The following is a 14,636-nucleotide window of genomic DNA, read 5'->3' as shown; positions in this document are numbered from 1 at the left end:
GGTCTGGATATAAAATTTCTTTAAAGTTTGATTATCTTGTCAAGATTTTGCATACAAGGTACGGTATTAAAAAAGGGTGACGCATGCTATAAAACCCTTTATTTTGAGTTTGTGCATGCTCAGTTGTTGCCTTCTTCAAATTCCCCACTGTGTATCTTATCGTTGTGTTACGATTGTGCGGTAAGTTACGTCATGTTTGATGAGTTGCGCTAAAAAAAAATTCGGTATTCGATAATTTCCGGAATTCCAAAAACTCTGAGTATGTTTGTTGTGTGGGGTGATTTTTTCTTCATGGGTTCAGCCGTCTTAGATCTCATCTCTTTTAATGTGGATATGGCCTAGGGGATTGCCTAGATTGAAGTCACACGATGCCAGGTAAGGGAAATAAGGCAAATGATTTGATGCTGGCATTTTGTACTTGGCTTTGCCTATAAATTTTGACTGATTATACCGTGTAAGCCGGTGCCTTATACTGATAAAGAATTTGTGACTTTTATGCCCGCACTTTGGGTAATTTCTCCTAGAGTTGAGCAGGAAACTCGAGTTATGCTGATTAACAGTTTCCCCCTCAGGGATCTAGTCAGGACATATTATCCCAAGGGCACCAAAGAAAACGATCATTATTGAAGACTTGCTATATGTTTCAAAGAGAAATTGCCTTCGGATTGTTTCGGGTACCCGACTGACTGACAGTATCTCAAACAGTATAACGAGACAAAGGCTGAGATTAAAGGGTACGTTCTGTGGATGAAGGGTGAGATATTGCCAAAGACGTCTTTTTAGTTAACGTCTAGGGCTAAACAAAAAGCAGGAGTGCTGAGTTGTTAGTAGTAGTAGTAGTATAGACTTTGAATGTAGCTTGCTCAATATGGCCGTTTTCGTGGTCGTTGAAGTTGGACCCTTTCGATGCAAGGACTGTTGTTGCAGCACATAACCTTGTGCTTAGTTACTATACCATAAATGAAAAACCAAGATTCATCAGTTGCTGAGACTGCTTCAAAAAAGTTCGGATCATATATTTATTTACTGTGTTTTTTTTTACATTTTTTAAAGGTAGCTGAAGGGGAAAATTGCCTTCCATCAGAGGTAAGAGAGTTACCTAATATGCAAGTATTTAAGCATAGACTGGTCAGTATAATATTGTATGTAAACCAGTTTACAATGCTGTAAGCTGTCAAGTATTTTCATTTATTTATTGTATTTTTGCGTTTATTTGGTTTTGTCTTTTTTAACCTCATTTTCAGCTGATTGTTTTGGGATTATTGTAGCAAGTCTTCTTGTTGTTGCAGTAACTGTTCTTATTTTATACTACTAGCATTATGCTTAGTGATATCTATGTAAATAATTAAATAAACGTTGAATAATATTCAAATGCAATACAAATTATTTCATACGCTTCTTTTTGTTTAATTGTCAGAATTTTTGATGCTATTTTCAGTACACACTTTGTGTTTAGTGAAATTACTATGATAGTTTACCATACGTATTTTTTTTCTGTGCTTTCAGCAATTCAACCATTAGTTACCCGGAACAGATTACTGATTTTCTCCGTGTTTTACCCATTTCTGACATTAGAAACGTCTTATACATCTTTAACGTCCGTCCTTAACGTTCCTTGGCGTTTTTCTCTAGGCGTCATCTTTAACATTTTATTGACCGTCTTGGGAATACTCAAACCGCTGAATATCTTGAACATGCGCATTGCCATATACTGTTTTGGAAAAAAGAAAATTAATAGCTACAGTTTTTCCAAGCTTCATACTATTTTTTATTACATTTTTTCTGTGTAAAAATACACATATTTCTCATGAAGAATTGAAAAATCGACCTATAAAAACGAGGACCACGCCAGGCTAATGTTTCTAAAGACAATGAAGATGTGGCAGTCAAAAAAAGACGCTTGACGCAGCGTAGCTTTTGACTCTAAAATGCGTAATTTGTCTGTAGTAGAATCAGTTTTGTGATTTACCAAACCTTGTATAGCTTCATTGCCCCGTCCATGGCTTTCGAAGAACCTTACCTATAGAAATATTTCTATAGTCTATAGAAGTCTATAGTCTATAGAAGTCTATAGTCTATAGAAATAAGAACAAGAAAACATACCACTATTATAAACGCAACAAAGGGTGTTTATATGAGAGGGAGTCATATGAGATTAAAAAAAAATGGTATAGTTGGTAAAAATTCCAGTATTCATAAAAAAAAAACAGTTGACGAAAATACTATTTCGGAACTAGTCCTTTAAGTCCAAAAGATTTGTCTAGGTATATAAACTTGTATAAATCCATCAGAAAAGCGTGAACGATGATGGAAATACTAGTATGTTGATATAGCCTATATAATTTTGATTGAAACAGTATCCGTTATTTTTCTTGCATTTTGAGAAGGTAATTTATTTGTAATCATTTACCTACCTATGAATTCTCTCTTTAGTTATCTCTCCGTTCCGTCTGTTTATTTCTTCTGGAAAATACTATTTCGGAACTAGTCCTTTAAGTCCAAAAGATTTGTCTAGGTATATAAACTTGTATAAATCCATCAGAAAAGCGTGAACGATGATGGAAATACTAGTATGTTATAGTCTATATAATTTTGATTGAAACAGTATCCCGTTATTTTTCTTGCATTTTGAGAAGGTAATTTATTTGTAATCATTTATCTACCTATGAATTCTCTCTTTAGTTATCTCTCCGTTCCGTCTGTTTATTTCTTCTGGAAAATACTATTTCGGAACTAGTCCTTTAAGTCCAAAAGATTTGTCTAGGTATATAAACTTGTATAAATCCATCAGAAAAGCGTGAACGATGATGGAAATACTAGTATGTTGATATAGCCTATATAATTTTGATTGAAACAGTATCCCGTTATTTTTCTTGCGTTTTGAGAAGGTAATTTATTTGTAATCATTTACCTACCTATGAATTCTCTCTTTAGTTATCTCTCCGTTTCGTCTGTTTATTTCTTCTGCCTTGAGTTTTGCATTATTTTAGCTTATAAAAAGTACTCTATGCGGATAAACCTTAAACGAATAGTCTGTAACTCTCTCCGTGTTTTCTAGCTATTGACGTTATAAACAACCTGTTACAAGTGAAGCAAATGAAGCGATTCACTGTTGATAAAACTTTGATTCACCCATGGCTACAGGACTATCAAACGTGGTGTGACTTACGTGACCTCGAACGTCAAGTGGGTATCCGTTATGTCACCCATGAATCTGATGATGCAAGGTGGGAGGCTTACAGGAAAGAGCATGTCCTTGATAATGGACAAATCGGTACGGATCCTTTCAGCGGCCTGTACGGAAAATTGAGACTTTAATTTTGTGTTGTTAAGTTTGTAGCCTTTTTTACCTTAGTTAGTGAATTTGAATTTTTTTTTATAATATTTCATGTGGTTACAATCTTTTCTATGCCTTTGAAAGCATTGACAGAAGAGGGAATTAGACTATCAGCGTATGGTTCATTTAAAATGTAGTGTCTATGGAGGTAGAAAAAGGAAACGAGATTAGATTTTTGCTAGTTGGTGGCTATTGCATTTATCCATTGCGAAAAAGTTCATCCTAAAACTTAGCCTATCTTTGGGTTAGCGGTGAAATCTGACCGCAGGATTCTGCTGAATCTAGTCCAAGTTCTTTTTTCAGTCTCTATGGGAGTGGCGAAGTGTACTGTTAAAACTTATTTCATGGAACTATTCTATTCTCGTGAACCAAACCAATGATTGTATCGAACCTTTATCGTTCTGAGTGTGAATTATGTTACTCCTAGGCCTAGGCTAAATTTGGTCTGCCTCTGTGTCTGATCAGAGATAAAATGGGCTTACCTAATTTAGGCTCCGATCCCAAACGCCCAGTCCCTCCCCCCCCCAAAAAAAATAATAACAAAACAAATGATCATATGCAGTAACAATAAACGCTGGCCTATTGGGGGCCCCCCTTGAGCATGGTAATTTGAGATAGGGCTTGCCTATCCCTATTCACTCTTTGTATTTATTTTGTAGTGTCAAGGTGTCCACCGTCATTTTCCCCAATCTTGAGTTTTCCCAGGGGTCCTTATGGGCCCCCGGGTATGACTTTGGTAGCCCTTATTGGCTTCAATCTATTTAACCGCAGCAGCGTATTCCACAAAATACTCTGCCTCATGGTCAGATGTTGGGCTAGACTGCCAGTGTCTGAATGGTGGCTAAAATTAACAGTAGTAGGTTCCTGTTTGGGCCTACTACTCTCAGAAGCACCACAAGATGGTTTTTATCAATCCTCCCGTGTACTCACCTAACTAATCGTCAAAAACGAACTGAAGTTTATTGTAGTTTTAATAGTTTATTTTAGAAAGCTTATTTTCCCTTTCATATTAGAAATATAGAATTCAGGTATATAGCATGATTTTACTTTAATGATTGGATTTTTCCCGGAAGAGTAGATAGGAACACGAATGAGTGCGTTCTTAGGATTTAACTCATTATTTGTCCAGGAATTCGGACCATGGTTGGAATGAGGCAAACCTATTTATTTACGTATGTTTTTTTCTCATATATATTTATCGCCTTTCTCCCTACCTATATGCATCTCTGCAAGAGAAAGATCTTCATCAACACCGAACACGTAGTTTTTGATATCTTTTACTGTCCTGCTTTCATTTGTTACTTCTACGAATGAAATCTCTGAAGACTAATAGGTTACTACAAACTTGTCACAGGATTAAACCACCTGAGATTGACTCACAGGCTAATTCACCCTCGCCGTGACTCCCAGCGTTTTTGAGTTTCCTTAATATGTATTTTTAATATGTTCTTTAATATTTGCGATTTTTTAAGATGTTCCCATTGTTTTTAAGTGTTTTTCTATAGTTTCTCAGCCTTGCTCTTATCGTTATTTGGAAGAAAAACATCAAAATCACCAAACTTCTGGACATAGCCTAAGATTATATTTAAGCATTATTAGGAGAGTGAGGACACGGGATGCAGTTAAACTGGAACTTTGTGAATGAAGTTGTAATTTCGTAATTGTATTATTTAGGTCAAAACAGGAAACATATTTAACTATTTATTCCTACCCTCTCAATATATAGGCTACGCTACTGATGGATATGTTACTGAGATATTTTTTCATTTATTGAACAGGTCCTGAACCTGCCTATGATGCAGGATTTTATTAATGTTGCTTTTTAGATCTAAAGCAACTGCTTTAATAAATTCGCAAATGAGCGCAAAATAGATAATTTTATGAATTGTTTTCTTAATTAGATCTTAAAAACGTATTTAATGTATCAAATAAGTCTAGAGCGTATATTTGCTCTTGTCTAAAATAATGTAGATATATACTCAGATCGACAAATAGATAAATATACCCTGATAGATCTACCACATCAAATACACACATTGGTTTTGGACACGACGATACCTAGTACCCTATAATATAAAAAAAAATCTTTCTGAAATCCATTTTGAAGCTTCTGGGGCTTGATTACTCCGAATTGTTTCAATAAACAAGAGATAACGGTTGTTATTCCTGCTTATTATCTAGGTCTTACCCAGTAGGGGAGAAGGGAGGGGGCAACTCTGGAAGAATGAGTCTTGTTAGCGAAGTTTTCATTTGTTTAGAGGCTTTAACAAAACCGTTTAGCTTTTCTTTATAAGGATTCTGAATATCTGCCTGTAAAAATTCCAGATTTATGTTCGAGAATAAAAGCCAAATTCAGCAGTTTAAATTTTCTTATGGGTAGTTTTATTTTTTCAGAGAATTTAAAAGAAACAAAAAAAAAGAGAAAGGGATATAAGAAATTTCAAGCTATGCCAAAGAGATCTTTTTCAAAAAGCTATCCAAAAGATTTATTTCTTATATCTTTTCTTTTAATTCTTATAAATATTTGGGTAGCTTAGAATGCTTTAAAATGAATTAAGAAAAATTTCATTTTGTACAAAAACTTACTATCATTCTTTTTTAAATACAACTTTTTGTTGGCATTTTCTTTAAACCGGTAAAAAAAAAAACTTAAAAAAAATTAAAACTTTTAAACATTAAATTTAAAACTTTTAAAATTAAAATTAAACTTTTAAAAATTAAAATTAAAACTAAAAAAAAAATTAAAAATTAAAATTTAAAAAAACTTAAAAAACCGGTAAAAAAAAATTCATTCAAAAAATCAAGACTTCTTAGGTAGCCGAACAAGGCTATATTCAATTTACAATTGAAAGAAATATCTATCAATAACTGGTAAAAAAAAATAACGGCTACCCTCTATGAATAATAAAATTAAATACCTGTCATCGATAGATATTCGCTTCAGTTGTAAATGGAAAGATAGTGGGATCCAAGAAATTATTTCGATTTGATTTATTTGTAACTTTCTATCCGGGTACAGCATTTTCATTGGGGGGTTGTTTTGAGTGTTTGGGGCCATTTCCAGATATTAAGCTGAGTCATACGTCCCACTTTCTGGATTTTCCATAACTTTTGATGTTTCCCCATAACTCTCTGACACGAGCTATTCTTCGTGTGGACTGGAATGACAGGGAAATGCAATGAAATCGAATGGAATTAAATGCACGAGAAATGTATTTTTAGCCGCGATCTATGTCTATACAGCGCTGAGACATTTTGTATTTAAGAATGAATGGGCGCTCGGACTAAGCCAATTAAACTACGACTTTTTTCTATCCTTAAAAAAATAAATCGTTCAGCGAAATTACTCCACGTCACGGAAGTCAAGTCTTATTACCATTGACTATTTCGTATCTACTATATACATGAAATTATTTTGAATCATGAATTTGGTTAAAATATTTAGAAACTTCAGTTTTTAATTTATCACCAACTTTCTTGAATAATAAGAAAAAGTTTTGTTTCTTCATTATTTTTTTTTTACGCTCTTACGTATAGTACGCGTGCATTCCCACCTTTTCCAAGTCCTTACTCCTTTGAACCTCAAGACCTTGCTTTTTTTTTTTATCTTTGAGGCCCCCCTTTTAGGAGATACTATTTAGCATAACCCCGATTCCCTTTTTAATACTCACAAGAATCCTTTCACCTACAGTTGGTCACCCCTGGCCTACAGGAATGGTGTAAGAGAGGAAACCCTGACATTTTTTTTCCAAGCAGGACAACGCCATTGATTGTATGATATTTATTTTATACATCAGAAATGAAAGGTTTCCTTTCACAATCACAAATACTGACAAAATCAAAATGCATTGTGTTTGAATTTTAGTGTGATGACTATTAAATAACTGTATAAAAGTAGAGGATTAACATCTTTGTGTTACATGAGAGTTTCAAGTGTTGAATTAATGAAGTAGAGAAGCTCTTTTTTTGCACTTACACTATTGCTTTAAAACAACGCAATGTCTTTAAAATGATTGAACATAAACATAAAGTTTTCTGTTATCAATTAGAGGTCAAAAAAGAGACACCCCTGGCCTTTATATGTTTTGGGATTTTGAATATTAAAAATTCGGCAATATATGGATTAATGCAAACACATAGATGATTCGTAATGAACGTAATTATTATAAATCTATTATCGTAACCATCCTGAAATTATCTTATTCTATTCAGATAACATACGTGCAACTATTGTCAAAGTCTGAAGCAAAAATCCTTGGGTTATCAGTTTCTTGAGGTAGAACTTCAAGCAAATGTAGTGGAAATTCATCCTGAAACAAACGATTCAGCATTTGGATCCCTCGGTTTATTGGTTTCTTGAGGTAGGACTTCAAGCAAATGTTGTGGAAATTCATCCTGAAACAAACGATTCAGCATTTGGATCCCTCGGTTTATCAGTTTCTTGAGGTAGGACTTCAAGCAAATGTAGTGGAAATTCATCCTGAAACAAACGATTCAGCATTTGGATCCCTCGGTTTATCAGTTTCTTGAGGTAGGACTTCAAGCAAATGTAGTGGAAATTCATCCTGAAACAAACGATTCAGCATTTGGATCCCTCGGTTTATCAGTTTCTTGAGGTAGGACTTCAAGCAAATGTAGTGGAAATTCATCCTGAAACAAACGATTCAGCATTTGGATCCCTCGGTTTATCAGTTTCTTGAGGTAGGACTTCAAGCAAATGTAGTGGAAATTCATCCTGAAACAAACGATTCAGCATTTGGATCCCTCGGTTTATCAGTTTCTTGAGGTAGGACTTCAAGCAAATGTAGTGGAAATTCATCCTTAAACAAACGATTCAGCATTTGGATCCCTCGGTTTATCAGTTTCTTGAGGTAGGACTTCAAGCAAATGTAGTGGAAATTCATCCTGAAACAAACGATTCAGCATTTGGATCCCTCGGTTTATCAGTTTCTTGAGGTAGGACTTCAAGCAAATGTAGTGGAAATTCATCCTGAAACAAACGATTCAGCATTTGGATCCCTCGGTTTATCATCTTCTTGAGGTAGGACTTCAAGCAAATGGAGTGGAAATTTATCCTAAAACAAAAGATTCAGTTTATGGATCCCTCGGTTTATCAGTTTATCGAGGCAGGACTTCAAGCAAATGTAGTGGAAATTCATCCTCAAACAAAAGATTCAGTTTTTGGATCTCCCAGTTTATCAGTTTATTGAGGTAGGACTTCAAGCAAATGTGGTGGAAATTTATCCTCAAACAAAAAATTTGGTTTTTGGTTCCTTCGGTTTATCAGTTTCTTGAGGTAGGACTTCAAGCTAATGTAGTGGAAATTTATCCTGAAATAGAAGATTCAGTTTATGGATCCCTCAGTTTATCGAGGCAGGACTTCAAGCAAATGTAGTGGAAATTCGTCCTCAAACAAAAGATTCAGTTTTTGGATCTCCCAGTTTATCAGTTATTGAGGTAGGACTTCAAGCAAATATGGTGGAAATTTATCCTCAAACAAAAAAATCAGTTTTTGGATCCTTCGGTTTATCAGCTTCTTGAGGTAGGACTTCAAGCAAATGTAGTGGAAATTTATCCTGAAAGAAAAGATTCAGTTTATCGATCCCTCGGTTTATCAGTTTATCGAGGCAGGACTCCAAGCAAATGTAGTGGAAATTCATCCTCAAACAAAAGATTCAGTTTTTGGATCTCCCAGTTTATCAGTTTATTGAGGTAGGACTTCAAGCAAATGGAGTGGAAATTTATCCTGAAACAAAAGATTCAGTTTATGGATCCCTCGGTTTATCAGTTTATCGAGGCAGGACTTCAAGCAAATGTAGTGGAAATTCATCCTCAAACAAAAGATTCAGTTTTTGGATCTCCCAGTTTATCAGTTTATTGAGGTAGGACTTCAAGCAAATGTGTTGGAAATTTATCCTCAAACAAAAAATTTGGTTTTTGGTTCCTTCGGTTTATCAGTTTCTTGAGGTAGGACTTCAAGCTAATGTAGTGGAAATTTATCCTGAAATAGAAGATTCAGTTTATTGATCCCTTGGTTTATCAGTTTATCGAGGCAGGACTTCAAGCAAATGTGGTGGAAATTTATCCTAAAAAAATTCAGTTTTTGGATCCTTCGGTTTATCAGTTTCTTGAGGTAGGACTTCAAGCAAATGTAGTGGAAATTTATCCTGAAATATAAGATTCAGTTTATGAATCCCTCGGTTTGTCAGTTTATCGAGGTAGGACTTTAGTTTTTGGTTTCTTCGGTTTATCAGTTTCTTGAGCTAGGACTTCAAGCAAATGTAGTGGAAATTTATCCTAAAAAAAAATTCAGTTTTTGGATCCTTCAGTTTATCAGTTTATTGAGGTAGGACTTCAAGCAAATGTAGTGGAAATTTATCCTTAAACAGAAGATTCAGTTTATGGATCCCTCGGTTTATCAGTTTATCGAGGCAGGACTTCAAGCAAATGTAGTGGAAATTTATCTTCAAACAAAAGATTCAGTTTTTGGATCTCCCAGTTTATCAGGTTATTGAGGTAGGACTTCAAGCAAATTTGGTGGAAATTTATCCTCAAACAAAAAATTCAGTTATTCATTCACTGAGTTTGAGTCATTTGAGTCACCGAGTCATTCATTGAGAATTGTGGTGTTGCTTAGGTTTTTTTTCTTTAAGAATGGTTTAAAGTGCTTGAAAATAGAAAAGATTCTCATTTTTGCTTTTTTTCATACCTTTTTAAAGCTATTGTTCAATGTAAACAAAATGCAAAGCAAATTTCAAAAAGTTAATTCAATGCATGAATAAAGCTAAATATCGATTATGAAATAATAGCAAAATTTTTGCCTTGTATTGAATTTTTTTTTTTTTAACTGGTTAAACAGTTGTACTTCCTCTGTGTCAGTGACGTAATAGTTTTTGTTAACTTAAATTTACCCTAACTTCAATATCACCTACACTAATTTCAAATCTTGAATTTCTTCGAAGTTGGGTCGACAAGCTCAATTTGATTAATACAAGATTTACTGCTACGTATTACCAAAACAAGAAACTCCCTTTCGGTTTTGCGGGGTTCTCTTCCCCCACAAGGCACCCCTTCTATTGTAGAAACACCTTTAAAACATATATAAAAATTATTTTGCTTAAAAAAACATCCATCATCCGACCCTCCCTTATCAAACCTGAAGGGAGTAGAATGGTGTGCCTTGATAAAATCCTTCTACATCTTATTCTAATCCTCCTTTAAAATACCAACAATTATATTACTAAATTCTTTACGATATCCATTTCAATACTCAAATTACCAAAAATAAAATTAGTATCTTAAAACTAGTTTCATCACATGAAAATTATCATAAAATCTCACAGCTATTTACAAGTTATAATCTTAATTCAAATATTTCATTTCAAAACTGAATTCTACTCATTTATTCCACATTTACTCTCTCTTTCTCTCTCTCTCTCTCCACATTCGACTCTTTTTCAAACTGAAACATGCGACTCAAATGTATCAAAATTTATACAGGGAATATAAAGCCTGAACACTCATTGCTCATATTTTTCTAGTTAAACACATGTCTTACTTTGTTTATGATATTATCGAAGTGGTTTCATTATTCCGATATTATCCACTAAAGGCGGACTAGGATTTACTTATAACGCTTTTTGGTGTCTATAATATTCTGAGTTCTGTGAGTTCACTCGAAATAAACAAAGTGCTAGAAACATGGGGTTATGGATTTGAAATTTTTTATTCGCTGCTATCAGGATTTACATTGCATCTAAATACATAACTCTCAGCTTGAATTTTGTGTCTCCTGGGCATGGCTTTTAATGTCTAATACCCGTTGACTTTTTTTTCACAACTCTACCACCACGTGGTGAGCTCAACCCAAAGGTCTTATATGAATAATCTCCAAGTATTGTTGAAACTGCTTCCCTACCCACAAACAACAGACGTACTGAGATTGCTTAAAATAGCGCCATATGATGTCTTTAATATTCTGAGTTCTGTGGGTGTACTTGAAATTTAAAACGCACCATAAATACGGAGTACGGAATTTTAACGTCCTATTGTGTACTATCTTGATTTTAGCTACCTTGATTTACCTTGAATCTATTTAAATGACTGCAAGGACGTATCTAGGATTTTTTGTTTGTTGGAAGGAGGGGTAAAAAAATAGGTTTAAAAAACCATCAAAAATGTCTTTATAATTCAAACTCCCTAGCCCCCCCCCCCCCGCCTGGATAAGGTTTTGCCTGACTTTAAGCTTGTTTTTTGCATCACTTCAACGTTTTTAATATGTATATTTTGATATTTTGAAACCGTCCTTTGTAAATTTTATAGTTTAGTTGCTTGTGAAATAATAGAAAAAATGTTTATTTTAATGCCCATTTTCTGTTTTTTTTTTTTTTTTTAAGTACGTCTTTTCTGTTTATACAAAAATTTTATTTCTTACTCCTAACTTGTATTAGGCTTAACCTTTTTTGTCGTCAATGTATTTAAATTTAGAATTTTATTAACTTTTTTACATATTGGAATGCCATTGAGTGTTATCATCTGATTTTTCTTTTGTACATAATTTATCAAAACTTGTTTTTACCCTATTGCGGTGTTGCAGCTTTTATTATTAGAATATTTTTAGCATATATTTAGTGCCTTAAATTTTTTGCTTTATATTTGTTGCTCTTTAAGATTTCCCGTTATGCTTAAGCTTGTTTATGTATTAAATAATGTATTTTTCTATATTCTTCGTTCAGGTTTGCGTAATTGGTCTTTTTCTAACTGTCTTGATGACTACTACTTAGAAATATTGTATAAACTCGTGGGTGTGTTGTTGGCCCCCTCGAATCTATAGTTGTTTATGCTGATTTCAAATTTCAAAAGTCGTGAATTGAATAATAATGAAACGAGTTCAGATTTTCTTTAGAAAAGGCTTTGCATAATCAATCTTTAATTGTTCTTCTTTAATTAATTAAAAGGTAAACTAATTAGTTAATATTTAATTAAATAATAAATTAATACATAATTATAATAAATGGATTTAGTAAAAAATCAAAATATTATTAAATTAATCAATCATTAATTAATTAGTTAATATTAATTACTCCATTACTGTAGTTCAATTAATACTCTAATCTAATTAATTAATAAAGAAACTTGCTGTTAATATTACTCAATTAAAATATAATCATAATAAATTGATTTAGAAATGAATTATAATAATAAATAATTAATTAATTAACAATGAAACTTGCTGTTAGTATCCTCGCGTCTGTAGCTTTGAAGCTGTAGTTTTTCAAGCGGATATAAAGGGAAATAAATCTGCATTGGAATTTAATCAAGATGAAATTCTGAATCCAAGAACAGTATAATTTTAAGTTCAGTCTAAAGTTTTCTTAGGCAAGATTTTACTTTGTTAATCGCTAACTTTTCTTATTTCATTATTAGAATAATCTAGTTAATTATGATGTATCAGTTGGTAGCTGTCTTTAAACCTTCAAATTCTCTATGCTATTATTTGAGACATAAAGGGACATAGAACTAATAAATTAACCATATAACCATGGGATTTCTGAGACAAAAACTACCATTTTTCAATTTTTTTATGGAGTGTTTCATGGGAAATGTTTCAGTAATGTCGCTGCAATTGCTAAAGGGTGTATATAATATTTTCACTCTTAAGATATAATCGTTAAAAATCGTTTACTACGTTGTTCTCAAAGGGAGGGGCAGCAGAGCAATGTATGAGTTTTTCCACTTTGATCCCTCTTATCTTTATTGCCCTGGAACATGGTAACTTGGAATAGTCCTGAAGTTATGACAAGAATAGGAAATGTGGTGTAAAGAATGGTAAAAGTATAGCAATAATAATATACTAGTAATTTTATGTGCATGAAATCCAAATTTTTGAGGGAGTGGGTTGCACAAACGTTGAAGATCTAATCTTTTGGAAAGTGCATTTTTAGGCACATATACCTCATCTCTTAGACAGGAAATTTTAGCGAATTATCTGAAAATTTCTTTAAAGAAGATCTTTGAATGACTTAGCATATAAATTTCTTCACTTACATTTTATGTAAGTGACCTCTTCATGTGACCTTTTCAGTGACATTTCATGTAAGTGACCAATCATTTCATGATTCACACTAGAACAGCTGAAAGAATGTCTACTGCTGAACAACATAATATGAATTGAGTTATCAATGCCTGATATGTTAAAACAATTGAAGATGGGGGGGAGGAGTATTTCAGGGGGCCGTATTATCTGGATCTGGTGGGGGGCTTATTCATCGCAACAATAACAGATCTAAACGAAAAAGAACGTTATTGGAAATAAGGAAAATTGTTATAACTTTTCGGAGGCAGGACTTCGAAAGTACTCTCCTCTCGGAGCACGTAATGCTGTACTTTTCATACATTTCTCTGGGCCAGTTATGCTATTGAGCTACATTCGAATTTCTATAATGGTAATAAGAACAATCTTTTTTTTGCTTCCAATTTGTAATAAGTTATTATGAAGTTATTACTAAATAGATATTGAAACAACCTCTTTAGCTTTAATTTAAAAAAGTCTCAAATTTTTGCAAAAGAAGCTGCTAATGTTTTGCTTCATTGCTTTATAAACTATGTTTAATTCTTCTACTGTTTCTTCTTTGTTATATAATTTATTTGTTTTATCTTATTTTGTTTTTTGAATATCCTGATTTGTTGTTATTTTGTGTATCTGCTACTTTAAAGTGATTGTTTATTCTCTTTTACAATTTGGTTGTGGGTTTTAAATAAACTGAGCCCGTTCATTATATCGCTGTTTTCTTTTGTAATATTTCTCTTTTAGTTTTTAAGGTGGTCCGATAATATGTTAGATAAAACACACTTTCTAACAAAGGTAATAACTAAACTACTAAAATTTGAAAATCTTGAGAGGATTTGAATTTTTAAGCCCTTGTTGGCCTTTGTTTACACTGTTGAGATTTCACGCAATAAAGTTGTATGTCCGGGATCTGTTAAGATCTGTCCGTTATTTGACTTCCTTGCGTTATGAAGGGTTGACGCAGAAACGTTTTAACTCACCCGTTAAAACGCATCTAGCAAAGAGTATAGTCAAAAATTTATAAGGCGTATTGTACGGATAAGCTAATTTTAGCTGTAATGTGCAAGCCAATCACACATATATTAAAAAAAAAAATATCAGCGTATATTCACCGTAAACCGCAAGCAACACCGTAAACCACATTTGGTTTAAAAAAATAGAAATGCTAAGCTTCCAGGAATAAGCTGGGTTTTGCTCATCTTATTTTTAATTTCTACGTTTAAACGGTTG

The 14,636-nt window shown here is 33.2% G+C and overlaps 1 protein-coding gene across 3 annotated transcripts in view; it reads left to right on the top strand.

Annotated features, from left to right (window-relative positions):
- Positions 1 to 14,115, top strand: part of LOC136028824 (serine/threonine-protein kinase D1-like) — a 171,016-nt gene extending 156,901 nt beyond the window's left edge. For all 3 annotated transcript variants that reach the window (XM_065706749.1, XM_065706747.1, XM_065706748.1), the window contains one exon: positions 3,059 to 14,115. In XM_065706749.1, coding sequence (XP_065562821.1) covers positions 3,059 to 3,318 — 260 coding nt within the window. In that variant the 3' untranslated portion in view covers positions 3,319 to 14,115. The remainder of the gene's footprint in view (positions 1 to 3,058) is intronic.
- Positions 14,116 to 14,636: the final 521 nt, after the last annotated feature.

This window comes from Artemia franciscana, chromosome 7 (assembly GCF_032884065.1).
Source record: "Artemia franciscana chromosome 7, ASM3288406v1, whole genome shotgun sequence".
Lineage (NCBI taxonomy): Eukaryota > Metazoa > Arthropoda > Branchiopoda > Anostraca > Artemiidae > Artemia > Artemia franciscana.
Note: the sequence above shows the minus strand (reverse complement) of the source record. Positions and strands in the feature narration are given on the sequence as shown.